The sequence below is a fragment of the Apteryx mantelli genome, chromosome 5, assembly GCF_036417845.1.
Source record: "Apteryx mantelli isolate bAptMan1 chromosome 5, bAptMan1.hap1, whole genome shotgun sequence".
NCBI classification, from domain to species: Eukaryota; Metazoa; Chordata; class Aves; order Apterygiformes; family Apterygidae; genus Apteryx; species Apteryx mantelli.
In genome coordinates this window covers 21,004,861-21,023,112 of record NC_089982.1, presented here as the reverse complement: position 1 = coordinate 21,023,112, position 18,252 = coordinate 21,004,861, and the positions used below count along the sequence as shown (strand labels likewise).

At 56.5% G+C, this 18,252-nt stretch overlaps 1 protein-coding gene and 1 long non-coding RNA gene across 4 annotated transcripts; one reads left to right on the top strand and one right to left on the bottom strand.

Annotated features, from left to right (window-relative positions):
* Positions 1-447: 447 nt before the first annotated feature.
* On the top strand, positions 448-17,350 carry PITX2 (paired like homeodomain 2). 3 transcript variants are annotated; one of them, XM_067297620.1, is made up of 6 exons: positions 448-474; positions 5,501-5,556; positions 5,721-5,858; positions 12,979-13,242; positions 14,129-14,334; positions 16,069-17,350. In XM_067297620.1, exons 2-6 carry the CDS (start codon positions 5,511-5,513, stop codon positions 16,630-16,632), a joined length of 1,218 nt encoding a protein of 405 aa, XP_067153721.1. In that variant the 5' UTR covers positions 448-474; positions 5,501-5,510; the 3' UTR covers positions 16,633-17,350. The 3 variants fall into 3 exon arrangements, with proteins under 3 accessions (XP_067153721.1, XP_067153720.1, XP_067153722.1); XM_067297619.1 differs by lacking the exon at positions 448-474 and adding an exon at positions 2,807-2,932; XM_067297621.1 differs by lacking the exons at positions 448-474; positions 12,979-13,242 and adding an exon at positions 2,807-2,932.
* Positions 6,218-8,495, bottom strand: LOC106491941 (uncharacterized). Its single transcript, XR_001293853.2, has 3 exons — positions 8,062-8,495; positions 7,848-7,922; positions 6,218-7,652 (listed from the first exon to the last, which is right to left on the bottom strand). It is a non-coding gene; the product is annotated as an uncharacterized lncRNA (long non-coding RNA).
* Positions 17,351-18,252: the final 902 nt, after the last annotated feature.

The window sequence follows — 18,252 nt, the reverse complement described above, 5'->3', positions numbered from 1 at the left end:
ATTTATATATTCTTTTAGCTCAAGTGGTTAAGCACTAATTTCGAAATGATTATAGAACACTGGAATATGCTAGGCATAGTAATTTTAATTTATATGCAAATCAATGGGTCCATTTGAAATGCTTAATTTTTTAACAATTATTGTATTGTAGCATCGGGATCAACCGCCTGAATGAGCAATTTTGAAACCAGATCTGGACAGGAAGAAAATTTTCGAGCAGCCCAACAAATCAATAATGTTTGAGTGTGTTAAACATAGCCAGCTATAGGTATTTACATACTCGTTTGCTGTCAGATAAGGAGCTCAGAGAGGTGGGAGGAGAGGATGGGGGGATGAGACGGAAAGGACTGCTTGCAAGGGTTGAGATCATAATCCAGGAATGAAGAAAGTAAATGGTCGTGCCTTGCCCCATCGCACACTTCCGAGGATAACTCCGTTTTTCTCCAGTCCCCCAATGGTGGCGGCTGGTGCAAGGTATTGAGGAATGCCTGAAATACGGGTCTCTATTTAATCATGTCATGCTTTGCGGGGTTTTGTTGTTGGTGGTGGTTTTTTTCCTTCCCCTGTCCCCGGGCAAAACTCTCCCAGCCCGAGAGCAGCAAGGCACCCAGCCCTCCTCGGGCTCGCCCAGCGCGGGCGCTGCGCTGACGCTGGGAGAAACCCCCAAACGGCCGCGCCGGCGGGAGCACTGCGCCGCGCCAGCTGACGGGAACGGACACCAGCGACGGGCAGTTACCAAAACAGCTTCTCCTCTGCTGGGCGAGGAATGAGCAGAGCCCGGTTTTCAAATCGTGTAAAAAAGCAGGGAAGGCTGCCGGGGGGCCGCGAAGCGGAGGAGGAGGCGAGTCCCCGTCCTCGGTGTCAAAGGCGCCAACCTCGACAACCAAAATTAGGAGATTCGTGTCGGGCTCCGGCTGCAAACCTGGGCACCCCCGGTGGGGAAATACTCTTTTTACGTTCGTCGGGTTTTTTAAAGCTGTTTTATTGCACTGGAGGGAGGGGGGAAGCCAGAGCATAAATACAACCGCCGCGGCCTTTCCTAGCCCTGAATTCTATTATTACATTTATTGCTTTGACAGAAGGGAAAAAAATTGAAATCCGTGTATTAAGTCAGCTCCATAGTTTGCAGACACCCTAGAACCCCTGTTCGGCGGCAGCATGTCTAATGTATTCCCTGGTGATTCTGGGCATTAATTAGTTGTTTAATAGGAGTATGACTAAAAATGTAAAAGAAGGATTAGGAGCGTGAAACGTATGTCCAGCTCCTTCCACACACTCGAGGAGGGAATGAAAATCACCCTGTATCTTATGTTTCTCTAGGAGCCATTTGCATTTCCCACCAGCTGCTCACTTCAGCTGCACCGGCTCCGGGCGGCTGGACGTTCGGGGCAGACCGGCTCCGCGGCCGCGCTGCGCTCCGCAGCCTGCCGCGCTCTGCGCGCCCGGAGCCCCGCGGCAGAGCCGAGCCCGCGGGGTGCTGCAGCGCGCTTGCGCTTCCCGGAAAACCCCAGCCGGGCTGCGGCTGGGGATTCCCCTCGCTCCGGCTCCTTCCTCAGGCGCGGTGCGAACATGGATTCCGCTTGGCGGAGCGGTCCCAAGGACAGGTAGCCAAGGGCACGTTTAATGCCTTTATTTCTCTCCAGAAAACTCCCGCACGTTTTCATCCCTTGCGAGAGGAAACAAACTCTCCGCTTCGCGCTGCAATTGCTAAGGCGTCGCATTTAAATCGCTTTTTCTGTTCACGTCGGAAATTCGTGGTGCTGCTGAAGGCAGCGCGGTTGCCCCAGGAGCCCTCTACGGAACTACTCGGTCAAAACTTAGCCTTTTCAAAGGATTTGCTTTCCCCCTCCAAAAATGATTGCCTGTCCCCTGCCCACGTTTGTTAATAACCAAGACTCCCTCAAGGCTGAAACAATTTTAAAATAGCCACAAATAGATCAGGTGCAGCGTCCGAATTAAGAAAGCGAGTATTTTTTTTCGAAATGGTCCCTCTGTGAACAAAGCCGCGGAAATGCTGCGAGGAAACCGATCATTTTAGTTTGGTTTAAATCATTCTATGCGACTTCGTTATTTTTTTAAACATAGAAAATATCACAAAATCGAAAATATATCCCCCCTCTCCCCGGCGCACACGCGGTGTCGTTTTGGAAAAGCAGGGAGCGAATCGATGGAGGTATTTTCTCGCTAGCATCCTTGAACGAGGCGCGGTGAATAACACCGATCGGGGGAAGGATTTAGCCTGCCTCGGCACTACACTAGCGCTACGTGTAGGAACGATAACCCCGGGGACTGCAAAAAAATAAAAAGAAAAGAAATGGAAAGGGGAAAAAAAGAAGAAAAGAGAGGGACTTCTCGCATAGGTCGGCATCCCTCCTCACACCTGGCGGCAGCGCAGCCGGTGGCGCGGCCGCCCGCCGGCCCCCGCTGGAAAAGTTGGGCAAGTTACTTGTGCCGCCGGGCGGGGCGCGCCCTGCGCGGGCGCGGAGGGGCCGCGGCCGCCCGCTCCCACCCCGCCTCTCCTCTGGCCACCCCGTCCCGCTGCTTCCCCTCTCCCTCCTTCCCCCGCGGGGGTGGTGGTGGTGGTGGTGGTGGTGGGGAGGCCGCGGCGCTCCGAGCGGCCGTGGCGGCGAGGCCCCGTCCGCGCCGCGCAGCCCCGCGCAGCCCCGCGGAGCCGCCACCGCCCTCCCCCGCCCCGCGGCGAGTTTGGAGGAATCTCTGTGACGTCACAGAGGGAGAGCGGGAGGGAGGGAGAGAGGCGGAGGGAGAGGGAGAGGGAGCGGGAGGGAGGGCAGGAGACGGAGGGAGGCAGCGGCGGCGGCGGCGGCTCCGCAGCCAGCGCAGGAGCCCGGCGCGGCCCCGCCGCCCAGCGCCTGCCGCCCAGCCCCGCGCCCGGGAAGGAGCCACAGCGGGGCGGGGAGCGCAGCCGGCCCCGGTGAGTGAGGCCCGCGGGGCGCTGCGGAGCGGAGCGGAGCGGAGCGGAGCGGCGCGGCGCGGGGCGGCCGCCGGGGGGCTCCGCCGCGGGGCGGCCCCGGCCGCGGCCGCGCTTCGGCCCCGGCCGCGGCCCGCCCGGGGCTGCGGGCGGCCGCGGCCGCGGGGCGGGAAGGGGCCGATTCGCGGCGGAGGCGCCCCGTCTGCCGCGGCGCCGCGCTTGTGCTGGGAAGCGGTAGCTGGCGAGCGAGGGAGGCCTGGAGCCGGGCCCTTTTGCTACGGGTTGTGTAATTACCCGGATCCCATCAGATTAATCCTAATTTCCAAATTGCTCGTCTTTGTGGAGAGACTTTTTAAAGCGGCTCGAGTCGCTAATTTACTCGGAGGCAATTAGGGCTAATCGTGCAAGGTCGGCGCGGAGGGAAGCGCTGCCTCTTGGCTGCTGCTCCGGGCCCCGGTTTGCAGCCCTGGCGGGGCGGTCACAGGGGGAGCCGGTCCCGGGGCCGCGGACCCCGCGGAGCCCCGCGCAGGCAGCGCCTTTCCCGCGCCCGGGTCCGCGCCCGGGTGTCGGCGAGCCCCGCGCGGGGCCGCGGCTGCCGCGGGGATCGCGGGTGGGTCTCCGCGCTCCTTGCGCCCCGCGGCCAGGGCCCCCCGCGGCCCTGGCTCCCTCGAGCAACATCCGCGGGGGAGCAGCGGGGCCCGGCTGCCCCCTGCGTGCGCCGCGGAGATTTAGGCCTCGCATGCAGCGCCCGTTTCGTTTGCGAGCCACCGACAAGCCTCCGCGGGCCTCTCACAAAAACCCTCCCGCCGATTCACGGACCTCTTTCGGCGTTGCTGCGATTTTTTCCAGGGACTCTGAATAATTTTCTTCCGCCACAGAATAGCGATAGATAGTAAAAAGAAAAAAAAACCTCGCATGAGCGCGCTTTGTTGTTCGCGTCTTGCGGCTTTTGCAGCCGGAGTGCCCCGAGCAGGTTGTTCGTGGACCGAGCTGGCCCGGCGAGCCGCGGAGCAAAGCCAGGGCTTGCGCGGCTTGGGCGCTTTCTGGATTTGTAACTGCGCGGAGCTGCTGAAATATTTGATTGTCAGTGGAGAAGTGCTTGGAGAAATGGAAATTGAAAAGCGAGTGGACAGCAGAGACGCTTTTAATTGAGTCACCGGGCTTGAAACAATAGGAAAACGCTTCTCGCTCCTCTTGGCCCCGCGCTGAGATGTGTTTTACAACTGCTGTCGTAAAAAATAAGAGAGGATATTGAGACGAGAAAGGGAAGGAGCAATATGGGCTACTAATAGCAAGAAAGTAATAATAATCCTGCCTGGAACGGTACATTTCTCTTAGGAAAAGAGCGATTAGGGGGAGAGAAAAACTTCCCGTCGGTGGTGGTGGTGAGAAGTTGTGTATCTCAATTTGTTAGATAAATTAGCCATCGGGGCGGGCGGCGAGGGAGGGCAGCTGAATTTGTCATGCCAGACTAGTCTTGACAGAGCCGATTTAAGGACCGTCAGCGAAGAAATAAGGTTTTCTTAATTGCCTTCCCAAATAATTTAGCCACAGCTCATATACTAGGCCCGGTTATTGGGGGGGAGCGTTTAGCACGGATTGGAGTTTCTCCCGAGGCCTCCTTCGGCTTTGAATAGAAATCGCTGTGTCATAATAATACTCTGAGGAGTGCCGAGGAACATACCTGGGCATTTCTCCCTCGTTTCCCCCCCTTTTGGGGGGTAAAACCCTCGCTGCCGGGAGCAAGGCCGCGCCGGGGCGACCGCGGAGCGGCAAGGCACGCAGGGGCGCCGCTGCCGGGATTATTTCAACCCAAATGTTTGTAAGCGCCAGGCTGCGGCATTGCTAAGCACCAGCTAATAATGCACCCAGCCCAGACATTCAAAAAGAGGCGAAGAAGAAAGATTACCGAAATGGTGGTGACATGCAAATTTTCCCCGAAATTATCATAAGTAAACATTTGAAGCCTGGACTAATAAAATCCCATCTGTGTTACTTCATATCGAGTTAGTAGGGAGCTGTGATAATGAATTTTGTAATATCTCACCAACAGACATCTCAATCAGGCACTAATCCTGTGATTTTAGAGCGGAGCCTCCCAGCCCGGGGAGGCGGCCGTGGAGCGCGGGAGCGCAGCCCGGGCGAGGGGCCTCCGCGTGCGGCCGCGCATCTCCCGCGGCCCCGGGGCGCGCTGCAGAGCCGAGGACGGGGGTCCCCGGGACGGGCCCGGGGCGTTTTGCAACCCCGCTCCGCGTCCGCGGACGCCGACCGGGCTCCCGGCGGAGGCTGAGCCTTTTGACGACCTCGGAAAATCGACACCGCGGTTTTGCGCCTTTCCGCGGGTGCGGTCAGTCTGTCCGCCGGGGCGGTCAGTCTGTCCGCCGGGGCAGGCGGGGCTCGGTTTTGACTTGGGGAGAAGTGGCATCGAGCGAAAGTCGTTAGGAAAATACGTGGCTCACGGAAATGATCGCTGCGACGGGGCTCCCGAGAAGTTGCCTTTCTTTTTTTATTTGCCCTCTCGTAATCTTGTATTATGATTTTTTTTAATCCGATGCAATTAATGTTTTTCAGATAACGGGTAATGGAGTCCAACTGTCGCAAACTTGTATCCGCCTGTGTCCAGCTAGGTAAGAGACCCCGTTTCCGACCGCTTTTCGCGCAGCTCTCGGGCCGGCGCGTAGCCGCTGGCCGGGCCCGGCCCGGCCCGCGGCGGCGGCGGCGGCGGCGGCGGCCGCGCTGGCTCCGCGGGGGTGCGCGGCGGCTGAGCGCCCCCGGGCCGCTCTCTCCGCAGGGGTGCAGCCGGCCGCCGTGGAGTGCCTTTTCTCCAAGGACGCGGAGCTCAAAAAGGGGGAGCTGAGCGAGGCGCCCGAGGGCAGGAAGGAGGCCGCCGGCAGCAAGCTCTTCGGCCGCCAGCACCCCGGCGCCAATGGTAAGCGCCGGGCCCCCTCCGCGCCCCTCCGCGGGATGCGCCGCCGCCGGCGGGCGCCGCGCTCCCCGCCGCCGCGCCGCGCCGCGCCCGCCTGCGCGGCCCCAGGGCGCCCCCTGCCGCCCGCCGCGCTGCGCTGAGCCGCCGCGGGGCGGGGGGGCGGCTGGCTGCCCCCCCTGCGCGCAACTTGCGCGTTGCGCCCTGCGCGGCCCCGCGGGGCCACCCCCTCAGCCCCCGCGGCTGCAGGCTCGCACTGAAACCCGCCCCAGCACGTCCTCCGCGAAACGCACGGCTGCCACCACGGGCTTGGGGGTTCCTCCCCCGAAACACGCGCCCCCATAAACACGCCACCGCCCCCGCTGCCCCCGCTGCCCCCGCTGCCCCCGCCCCGGCTGCAGCACCCCGCAAGCGCCCTGCTCCCGGCAGGCCGGCTCCTGCCGGTCCTCCGAGCTCCTGTTTCGGGGGGTCTGGGAGGCCAACCCAACGGGCGGTAAAGAAAAACAGCAATGCAAATATATTACAAAGAAGAAAACAAGCGCGCTGTATTTCAAGAGACTGTTTAATCCAAGATAAACGTAATTTTGTTTAAATAAAATACATTAACCTGAATTAATAATACAGGAAACTAGACTGAATTAATAATGTACGTATTCCTGGTCTCGTGGTTAAACACTTCCTTGTCAGAATACTGTATTAACCCTATTTGGCCAAACAGCTTGCTGTTTCTCAAATAACATCCAGTGATTTCAGGAGTAGCCACGTCCCCTTCCCAATTCCACCTCCCCCCTCCTCTGGAGACTTTAAGCATGATTTGATAGCTGGACATCAAAACCCCTAGAAGAAGAAACAATTAGGCTAAAGGAAGGTTAGAAAGCAAAATCCAGGGTAATTCCAAACGCAAAGGTATTATGAGCCAATGATTTTTAATCCCGGAAACATACATGATATTAAATTGTGCACAAATAGGCTTTACCAGGGTCTGGCACTTTTTCCCTCTACCAGTAATAAGTGTTAAATAATGTGGAAAGGAAGGGTGACATTGCTTTATATATGGTTTGAAAATAAGAAAGGCCTTTTTACCCTCCCCTGACTTTTCCTCCTGATGAACAGGTGGTCTTAATCAAAGCCCTTAGCACGATCTAATGGGAAAGTGGGGACCTTTCTGATATAATAAATTTATGAGCCCTTACACACCAGCTTTATTCAACTAAGTATTTATAAAAGTAATATCCACATATGCTCCCTGACATGGTAACTTTTACTTCCTCTGCCAAAAAACAAATGGTTATTTTCTTAACCATCAATTATGAACCCGGATTATTGTAGTACGTGTAAAATTTCCTGCCTCATTACCATATCAGTAAGTCTGTTTTTTACCCTTCGGATTGAAGGGGAAATTGCTATCTAAACACTTTTAATGTCATTAATTAAAATATAAGTTTGAGGTGAAGCAATGCTGGGTTGCCTAGCCATTAAAACCTTCCTGTTTACGAAGTGGAGAACTGCCCACAGATGTGATTATATTCATGCAGATATGCCATGCATACGTGCAGACCTTATATGTATCTATACGCAACAGATAATGACAAGTCTTGAAATGCCCTGAGCTGCATGGGCAACTCACTACAAATAACAGAAATCATGGATGTTTTCTTTTGATTCAGATGAGGTTTGGGCGGTTTTTTTTCCTTTGCTTTGCTTTGAATCATGTAGTGCTCGTTGATTTTGCATTGCCTGCATGTCAGGACTTCATGTTTTCTGTGATTTACTTCGAATGAGTCTTGTCCTTTGGGCAGGCTGCGTTAGAAAGCAGGGAAACACAGCAATGATAATTTAAAATACTGTTCTGTTGGAGTGCCGTTTTGGAAATTACTAGTGCGTTAGTAGTTTTGCAAGCTAGATACAATATGCAGTCATAATGCGAATAATTGCTAACTAGTAGCATTAGCAATAAGAGTAATAATGCGAGTGTACAGTCAAACAAATACTTACGTGAAAGGAGGAAACGAAATTCAGTAGGAGATCCTACAGACTACACAGGCATGTTTGGGTTCCTGCAAGGAAGCTCTTTCGGGAACAAGGCACAGTGAGGGTTATTTCAGAAGAAGCGGGTCCGTAGCCATGCCGAGGAAATGAAAATATGAAAGTATGAAAATATTATTGCAGCCTAGAATGTCAAATGCAGCTCAGCGGGTGTTATATTTACCTAGACAGTCGGAAAAAATTGCTTCTGGATGACCAGTCCCACAAAATTATGAAAACTTAAGCACACGCTTCGAAAACCACACCGCACATGTACTGGTTTCTGATGATGTTATTCGAATAATCTTTTCTGCAGGATAGGAAGATGCTTAAAAAGTGTGTGTGTGTGTGCATCCAATTTATGAGCTGCATGAATTCTACCCAAGGAATCGTTTTCTGTAATCGCTAACCTGGGTATTGCTGAAACGGCAGCCTCCCGACATTAAGCGTTGAAATCGCATACCACCTTATATCATCATTCAGCATCACAAATTGATTGTTTCAGCTGCTTCCAAAAAATCATTCTTGGGGCTGAACATGCAGCAACTTAACATCACTTTTAGGGAAGGGGGGGGAAAAAACGAAAGGCTGATTCAGCTAGATGCTCACAGGTGCGGCGTGGAGGGGCGCGGGTGGCTGTGCCTCTGGAGGCGCCTAGGCGCGGAGAGGGGGCGGCTCAGCCTCCGCCCCCGGGGCCGGGGCCGGGGCCGGGGGGCCGCGGCGGAGCCCCGGCCCGGCGCGGCGGCGGGGCCGCTCCGCCGCTCCCGGCGCCCCGCCTGGTCCCCGGGCCGGCCCCGGGGAGGAGCCGGGGGCGGGAAGGGCACCCAAGTGCCGGCGCTGCTGGGGCAAGGCAGGGAAAGTCACTCTCCCCTTCCAGTAGCCCCTGCGAAGTGCAAATTAAAAGTTATTTGTTGTGCTGCGGGGATATAATTCCCCTCCCGCCCCCCGCCCCCGCCGTCTGAGAATAACATATGCAGCAGTTGTTAGCCTCACTCCAGGGAAAACTAAATGTATAACGAAAGCTTATTCGTGAGCAGGAATATACTAATGGAACAATCTGATGTCTTCTTAATCCTATGTAAAAAGCTCTGTAGTCTTCCTAATATTGACTGAATGGGTAATTAATGGCTCTTCATCTAGGAGAATACCCGGTAATCCGAGATAGGCGAAAGACAACAAGCCAAAGGTAAAAGACAACAGGACTAGCTGGAGACTCTACATAAGAACCGATTTATCCATTTAGGAGAGTATTACGTCTAGAAACAATGATCCTATAAGTAGATAAAGGCAAAAGTGGGAAAATAAATAGCAGTAGAGCTTGCAGCCCCCCCTGCTCCCCGCGGCTCCGCTCCCGGCCCCGCTCGCGTCCTGCTGCCCACCGCAGCGGCGGGGCCGCAAGGGCGGAAACACCCTGTCGGAAAAACTAAAAAAAAATAAAAATAAAAAGGGGGTGGGTCGCCCCCAAATCGCCAGTGTTTGGAGCTGGCAGGTGCCCTCGGCCCCAGCGCACCGGGGCACCTCCCCAGTAAGCGCTGCCGGACGGAGCGCCACGGCCAGGCAGATGCCCCCAAACGGGCGTTTGGGGGTGGCAGCCCCGCTCAGCAAGCGTGGAGCGGAGCCGTGCGCGGCGAGCCGCGCTGGGCCGCTTCCCTGCCGGGACCCGGGCCCAAAAAGGGACGGGAGCTTCCAGCAGAAAATTAAAAAAGCACTTTTGACATTTTAATTGAAACCTTTACCGCTAATATATTACTCGGGTGACTACAATTAGGTTGTTTTTTGGTCGGTTGACAGCTTTTAAAATATTATTTCGCTCGGGAAATAAAAGCTTCATGTCAGATTATAGGTGGGTATTTTTGGATTTATGTGATTTATGGTCACCATGACAACTAAGGCTGCGTGGTAGCTCCCCCCCTGCCCGGGGTGCTGGGGTTTTAATCAAAGGCGTGTAAGGAAATGCCGGCACCCTTTCTCTTGGGGCTCCCTTTCGCCGCCCCGGGACGAGGCTGTCCTCAGCTTTTCGGGGGGGTCGGGGGAGCCAGGCCGGCGGGGGAATCCTCCTCTGCCACCCTCCGCGGGGGGCAGCCAGGGGACCTCCCCCCCGGCAAGTGTCCCGGGACAAGCCGGGGCAGCGGCGAGTTTGGCAGCAGGGGCTCGGGTCCCGCGGGGCGGGCGGGCAGCGCCCTAGTGCCGGGGAGCGCGCGGATAAGCGCGTGAGAAGCGCTTTCCGCCCTCACAGCCGGGAGGGGCTGCTCGTTTGGAGGCACGGCGAAAGAAGCCGGCATTTCTTAAACGAACTAACAGAAAAAAAAAAAAAAAAAAAACCACGAAAAAAACACCCAAACCGAAAACAGCAAAAAAAAGGGCTCAGGCACGAAAGCTGAGGGCGGGCTGTATTTCCCCGGCCGACGCGCACACCGCCTCCGCTCACCTTATTAAAAGAGCGAGGGGGCTTTGCAGGCTCGTTGCATCCCGGCCGGCGGGGCTGGCGGGGGCCGTGTCCCCTCCGGCGCCCTCCGCGCCCGCGCAGGCGGCGGTCCTCGCGGAATCCCGCCGCGGGGAGAGGCTGGGGGATGGAAGGGTGCGGAACCAGGTAGGAGCGGGAGGTTAAGAAGAAACGGGGATGTGATTAGTAAACAAATTGTGCGGAATGGAGCTGGATTCATATTGACTTAGTTATAGGTCATCTGCTGCCGGTGCAAAGGGAGGAAATATTTACTTTACACATATACTTTATGATCTTGGGGGAATTAGAGGAAATTCAATAAGAAAACGGCTAGAATCATTTTAAACCCCCTATTTAAAAGACTTAAGCAAATTAGAGTCTTATCAGATTAAAATCCACTACAAATGTAAGAGCACTGTCTCCATCGAAACGCTGTGGGGTCTGAGGAAAGAGATTCTTTGCCAAATCTCAGGGATAAAAACACGTCATTTAAACACCAGATAATGAGCAGAATGTAAATTAATTTAACCTTCTTTACTAACAGGCTGCGAAAGTAATGTGTATAATTTAGCGATAAGATTGCAAGAGATGATGATACGTATCTCAGAAGAGAGCATCAGCGAGTAAGAGGGACCTTTGCGGGGGGGGGGCAAGGGGATATAGAAAAGTTTGGGCGCTCTGATTTGGGTTTGGAGGGCCGCCTCTGTGGCAAGTTTTTGTAACTTTTCGTTACAAAATGCCCGTGATTGTGCAGAGTGATTATGAGCTCCAGGTGCAACGTGCGCACGCATTTTCAGCGAGGGGCTCCCGCGGGCTCCGCATCCCCAACCGGGACCTGGGCGTCCCGGGCAGGCCGGCGCGGGGGCCGGCCCGGCTCGGGGCTCCCCTGGCTCTCGATGGCGGGGCTGGGTCGGGGACAGGCTCCTCGGCCCCTGGAGATCCTGAGCCACATGGGAGGGCGAACTGCCCCCGTATGAGATCCGCTGAAAATAACCCCCATCCCTCGTTCCTCCTGCGCTCCCTTGGCCTGCACCAGGCCGGCCCCCGCGCTATAAGCGGGCCTGTCAGCGGGCAGCGCAGCCGCGGGACGGGGGAGCGCGGGCGCGGAGGTGCAGGCATGCCGGCTGAGCAGCCTTGGCAGGTACATGCGCGCATTTGCTCTGTCGCCGTCGCCTCGGGATTAGGGGTTAAATCTTGCCCCTGTGTGCCCAGGGAGAAGATTTAGTTCCGCGCCTGTGTGAGAGATGCGTGAGTGCTTCTGGGCCGCAGACAGCACTGTGCAAAACTTTGACGGGTCTCATTGGCGTCTGGAAATGGTTTTTGTGGCCCCGGCGAGCGCTGCTGCGCGCTGGAGTGCGGGTTGGCCCACGCTCCTCAGCCCCGCGGCCCCTCCGGGCGCGCCGGGAGGCGCGGAGTGTAAGGGACTGGGTCCTGGCCGCGGAGAGGGGGACGGGCCCCACAGATACATAAATTAATAAAATGTAGAAGGCGGTTGGAAAAAGGTTCCTGAGGTCCCGTTGCTTGAAAGTCTCCTGAAAGGACGGAACGAGAATTGCAGTACCAACGAGAGAGTTTTCCCCGTTTTCTCCGCCCTCGATGCGGCCGCAGGAGGACGAGCCCGTCCGCGAGCCCCGGGATTGCAACACCCACAAGTCGGGGCTGCGACGCAGAATTGGCTTGTTTCGGTGCCCGTGATGGGAAGGCTTTCCGCGGTGCAGCTCGCTGTTGCGAGCACTGCTGCCCTCACTACCAGAGCTCCGCGACCCGGTGCGCTGCAGCCCTCTCCCGTTTATACCGCTCGCTAACGAGCGCAGCGGCGCGGGGCTGCTCAGCGTTTGCTCGCTGCTTTGCGCGTTTTGTGCCGTGCTGCAGCACCAACCCCCCGGCCCTTCAGCGGGGCGAGGGGGGCCGCGGCGGCGGCGCGGCTTTTCGGGGGGCGGTCGGACGGGGCGGGAACGGCGAGGTCTGGGGGCGGCGGCGGCGGCGGCGGCGGCGGCGGGCCAGGCGCGGTGCCGGTGCCGGTGCCGGTGCCGGTGCCGGCCGCCCCGCGGGGAGGCGGGGGCCGGCGCGGCGGCGGCGGCGGCGGCGGCGGCGGCGGCGGCGGCGGCGGCGGCGGCGCCCATTGGCGCGGGGCGGCGGGGGGAGGAGGCGGGGGCGGGCAGGGCGCGGGTGACATCACGGCCCGGGGCAGGCCGCCCCGGTTTAAGATGTTAGGCCAAGAGGGAAGCGGCTGAGCTGACGCGGTGCCCGGCTGGCCGCGGCGCGGCGCGGGTCCATGCGCGGGCGGCGGAGAGGAGCGCGCCGCGGAGCGCCGGTGCCGCCTCACCTCCCCGCGCCGCCGCCGCCGCGGAGCCCCGCGGCCGCTCGGCCCGGCCGCTTGCTGCCCGGGCCGGGCGGTGTCGGTGTCGGTGTCGGTGTCGGTGCCGCCGCCGCGGGACCGGACCTGCTCGCCCGCGTTTTGTCGCCGTCGCTTGCGCCCCCGCGGCCCGGCGCGGCTCCCCACGCAGCGGCCGTGACAAGGGGGACGCTCGCCGCCGCTGCGCCTCCCCCCGGGAGCGCCGGGGCTGCTCCGCGCCCGCGGACGGGGCGCCGCGCCTCCACACCTATACGTACCGACACCTACAGACACACGCACACACTCTCCTATCAACCCCCCAGGCGCGCACGTAGACTTTGGCGTCCTTTTGCCGATGAACTGCATGAAAGACCCGTTAAGCCTGGAGCGCCTGGGAGCCGGGAATAAGCTGTGCTCCTCCTCACCTTCCTCCTCCTCCTCCTCTTCATCATCTTGCCACCACCACCAGCCCGCGCTGGCCATGGCTACCGCGCTGGCGCCGGGGCAGGCTCGCTCCTCCTTGGAGTCCGCCAAGCACCGGCTGGAGGTGCACACCATCTCCGACACCTCCAGCCCCGAGGCCGCAGGTAAGAGGGGGGAGCAGCAGCGACCCTCTGCCCCGCGTTTGCCCCGCCGCCCCTGCCGTGCCGCGGCGCCCGCCCGGGACCGCCTGCCCGGGGCTGCCGGGGAGCCCCGGCGTCGGGAGACTCTCGCCGCGGCCCCGACGTGCAGCCCCGGCCGGGGCCGCCGGGCCTGCGCCGCCACCGCCACCACCGCCCTCTCCCCCGGGAGGGCTCTCAAACCGGAGCCGAGACCCCCTGCTTGTTTTTACGCGTGCGGGATCCGTGTGCCGACGCAGAGAAAGATAATTACATGTGCCTAGATAGGTGAACAGCCTGCATATAGACGGGTGAATAATGTGTATATAGGTAGGCGAATAACATGTATATATTTAGGCGAATAACATGTATATTCATAGGTGAATGATATATATAGATAGGTGAATAACATATATATCGATAGGCAAATTATATATATATATATGGGATAGATGAATAACATACACATCGATAGGCGAGTAATTTGCACACAGACGAATAACTTGTATACGGATAGGTGAATAACTGGTACATAGATAGGGAATAACCTGTATATAGGTATGTGGTTAGGCGGCTCCGTGCACCTAGCTCCCCGATAACTATTCCTGCGTAACGGGTCTGTCTGTGGGGTGTGCAGGGCTGTAGGAGCGCCCGCGGAGCAGCGCGGTGCTTCGGCGCGCCGCGGGATGCGCGGGTTGGAGGCGCAGGCGGCCGGCGCGGCTGCCGCGTGCAGTTAATGATTACCCTGCCTGCCGCGGCCGGGAGGATCCGTCGCCGTGCAGGACAGCCCTCTCCCCCAGTCGCTGGAGAAAAGGCGTTTGAGTCTGAAGTGCCCGGTTTTTTTTTTCCTCTCGTTCTTTTTTTTCCTTCACAGAGAAAGATAAGAGCCAGCAGAGCAAGAATGAGGATGCAGGATCCGAGGACCCCTCCAAGAAGAAGAGGCAACGGCGGCAGCGGACTCATTTCACGAGCCAGCAGCTGCAAGAGCTGGAGGCCACTTTCCAGCGGAATCGCTACCCGGACATGTCCACCCGGGAGGAGATCGCTGTCTGGACCAACCTCACCGAGGCCAGGGTTAGGGTAAGTCCCGTCACGAAACCCCGGTTCCGACAGCTAGGGGCGGGGGCGGGGAGAGGAGCGGGGCCGCAATGTTTGCAGCTGCTTTCGATTTCGGTTTGTATTCAAAGTTCAGAGCCTTCGCACAAAAGCAGCACAGAGCAGGACATTTCTGTCAAAGCGAGACAGATTGGGATCTCTCTCTCTCTCTCTGGAATATGGCTTATTGCACGTTTCGTCCTCACCGTGCAAAGCGTCCTGCTCCTTTTGATCGAAACGCTAATGAAAACATTAGCTAAGAAAGCAACTTGGAACAGGCTGCAACCTGCGCTGCCTCTAATGAGAAAAAGATGTAAAATACACAAGGGCTTTTACTTAACTCAGAGGCACTCACGGCGTGCCCTTCCTTGCATTTTCTTTCTCTGGGTTTCCCAGTTCGGCGAGCGCTCTCTCCGCCCTTTCCCCCTCCGAGATTTATGGTACCAGCTCCGCGCTAAAAGGACACCGAGCCCCGGCCAAATCCTGCTCTGCATGCAAATACCGCGCTGCAAAGCCGGCTGAACCCCCAATTCCCGGCAGTTCCGACTCCCTTTCTCCAGAACTGCTGCCCCAGGCATCGCCTGAAGCAAGCGAGGAGGGGGACGGTGTGCAGGGCACTATTTCTGCCCCAAAGCGAGCGCAGAGCGAGGGAGCTGCCGTGCCCCGGGCCGAGGAGCGAGCGGCCGGGGCGGCGCTGGCAGCAGTTAGGGCGCTCGGGACGGCGAGGGGGAAAACGGGCTTTTTTCCCCGCGTCGCTGCTGCTCGGAGCGGTGGCGGCCGGCGGCGACTCCGCCGGCGCTTCCCCGGCGCGGCTTTTCCCGGGGCTGCCGGTTTCGGCCAGCCGGGCCGGGCTGGGGGCTGCGGTTCCCCCCGGGCTGCCCCGGCGGCGGGGCCGGGGTCGCGGCCACAGCGCCCGAGCCGCTCCGGGCCCCCCCGCCGCCGGGCGGCCCGGGGCGAGCGGGGCTCGTGTAAACACCGCGGGGCGACTCCAATACACACAGCGGCGGCGCTGCCGGCGGCTGCCCCGCGGTCAGACACCCAGATGTGGATTGGGAGCGGGCACGTTTCCCCCATTGTCTGCGGGGAGGGTCCCTTAGATCTGATTTAGCGCGCTGTTAAAAGGTGATCATCCCCCCCACCCCCCCACCCCCAGGAGCAGTCGAACAAGTTTGCTTAGAAGTGGTTTTCGGCTCTGGAAGCTTTCGCACAAAGGGAACTTGTAGCTTTAACAAACCGAAGCAACGATTTATTAGTTGCTGGCTTCCCCCCTCCCTCCCCGTAACAGGAAACACTGCTTTAAAATTCTGCGGATTTCCAGGCGTTTTGCTCTCGATCTTGCACTACCTATTTCCCCTGGATGGCTCCAGTTTGGAGGAAGCCAAGGAAGGAGGGGGGAAAGAAGAACGAAAAAAACACGGAAGCGTTCGCCTCCGTGTCGGGAGTTAGTGCCTCACAAGTAATACGAGAGGGAGGGGGCGGCGGGGAGAACAGGGGTCGCGAAAGCCCCCCAACGCCCAGGCCTCGCCGTGGTGCTCGGCGCCCCGTCAGCAGCAGCGGGCTCCGGAGGGAAGGAGGAGAGCCTGCATGTGCCCCATGCGTATGTATTTGTGTATATAGGCACCCGGACGTATGTCGGCCCAAAGGCTGGCGAAGGGCTGTGGTTGTGGCTGTTGACTGACTAACGCGCGTCTCCCTTCCCCCCCTCCCCCGTTTTTAAAGGTTTGGTTCAAGAACCGCAGAGCCAAATGGAGAAAGAGAGAGAGGAACCAGCAAGCCGAGCTTTGCAAAAATGGCTTTGGTCCACAGTTTAACGGCCTCATGCAGCCCTACGATGACATGTACCCCGGCTACTCTTACAACAACTGGGCAGCCAAAGGCCTGACCTCCGCTTCCCTCTCCACCAAAAGCTTTCCTTTCTTCAACTCCATGAATGTCAACCCTCTGTCTTCTCAGAGCATGTTCTCCCCTCCAAACTCCATCTCCTCCATGAGTATGTCTTCAAGCATGGTACCCTCTGCAGTCACGGGGGTCCCCGGCTCCAGCCTCAACAGCCTGAATAACTTGAACAACTTGAGCAATCCCTCCCTGAATTCTGCAGTGCCAACGCCAGCCTGTCCTTATGCTCCTCCAACACCTCCTTATGTATATAGGGACACATGTAACTCCAGCTTGGCGAGTCTGAGACTTAAAGCCAAGCAGCACTCCAGTTTTGGCTATGCCAGTGTGCAGAACCCCGCTTCCAACCTGAGTGCTTGCCAGTATGCTGTGGACAGACCCGTGTGAGATACAAAAGTATTAAACACTGCATGGGAATCCCTCCCCATTTCCCACAGAGACTGAGAATTACACTAGAAAGTAATGGGCACTATAGGGAAAGAGAAAGGAGGAAAAAACAGAGAGAGAGAGGAAAAAGAGAGAGAAAAGGAAACCACTGAAATGAGATAGTTCCTTTGTTTTCAAAGGACCTCCTACAGATTCTGAGATCTTTCACTAAGAGTATTTCAACAGTTACAAGGACATATATATATATATATATGGACAAATGTTTGACTGGATACGATATGACATTTTAATGTTACTATAAGCTTGTTATTTTTTAAGTTTAGCATTGTTAACATAAAATGACTGAAAGGATGTATATATATCGAAAAGTCAAATTAATTTTATAAAAGCAGTTGTTAGTAATATCACAACAGTGTTTTTAAAAGGTTAGGCTTTAAAATAAAGCATGTTACACAGAAGCGATTAGGATTTTTTTGCTTGTGAGCAAGGGAATGTATATACTAAATGCGACACTGTATGTTTCTAACATATAATTATTAAAAAAAAATTGTGTGAATATCAGTTTTAGAATAGTACCTCTGGTGGATGCAATGATGTTTCTGATATTGCAATGTAAAACATGCTCTGTGTATAACATTTCGTACAATATTATTGTTTTACTTTTCAGCAAACATGAAAAATGTGTTTTATTTCATGGGAGTAAAATATACAGCATACAGTTTTGTCTGGATTTTTATTTACTGAGCTAAACTGCACAGCAGTAACTAGTCTGCAGTGATTGACTGATAGCTGAGTCTAGATCACATTCGCTGGAAACACGGGGCAGTACTTTTTATTGCAATACAAATAAATGCCACTATTTTTTCACGTAAAAAAATCCCTCACACTAAAGTTACATGCTAAATTAACTCGGGGCTTGGAAATACTGCCTCTGCATTTTTGCAAAAAAGACAAGATTCTATTATTCCCCTGCACAGTTCCGAGAAAATGGATTATTTCACATTGTTGACCTCGAGAATGACCAGCCACAAGATTGCTCTATCTGGAGCATAAATTGCTCCCGCTGTGAAGGAAGTTTTTATTACATTAAAGAAGAGGGAGAAGGAAAAATAAAAAAGAAAAGAAAAAGGCAGTTTGCAAACAAACTGCTCTGCTTCAAAATAATCTGTCCCCTTTGCCGCCCCCTGCAATCACCTTTTCCCTGAAGCAGGAAGATCCTTCATGTAATATTACATTTCTATTTCAAAATCCCCCTTCAGACATTAAGAGAAACAAAGAGCAGTCCAAATAACCGCAACCCCTCGGAGCCCGAAGGTTGAGAGGTTAGCCCGGAGTTTCCTGCCACTCCGTGTTGCAACACGTAGTTGAAGGAAAAGGTCGTGCTCTCGCGTGTTTTGTTTTAAATAATATTGACCCATTAATTCTAAACCTGCTTGTTCGTGAAATTATACAGGATTATAGTTTGCGATCCCCGGGACAATGAAGCAAATCAAGATGAATTACCGCTCGGCCCTCCCATCGGGTGACATCGGAGCGGGGCTGCGCGGCGCTGCGGCCGCGGGCGCGGGGCAGCGGCACAAAGCGCGGACGGGAGAGGCGCGGAGGCACCGGGGCTCCCCA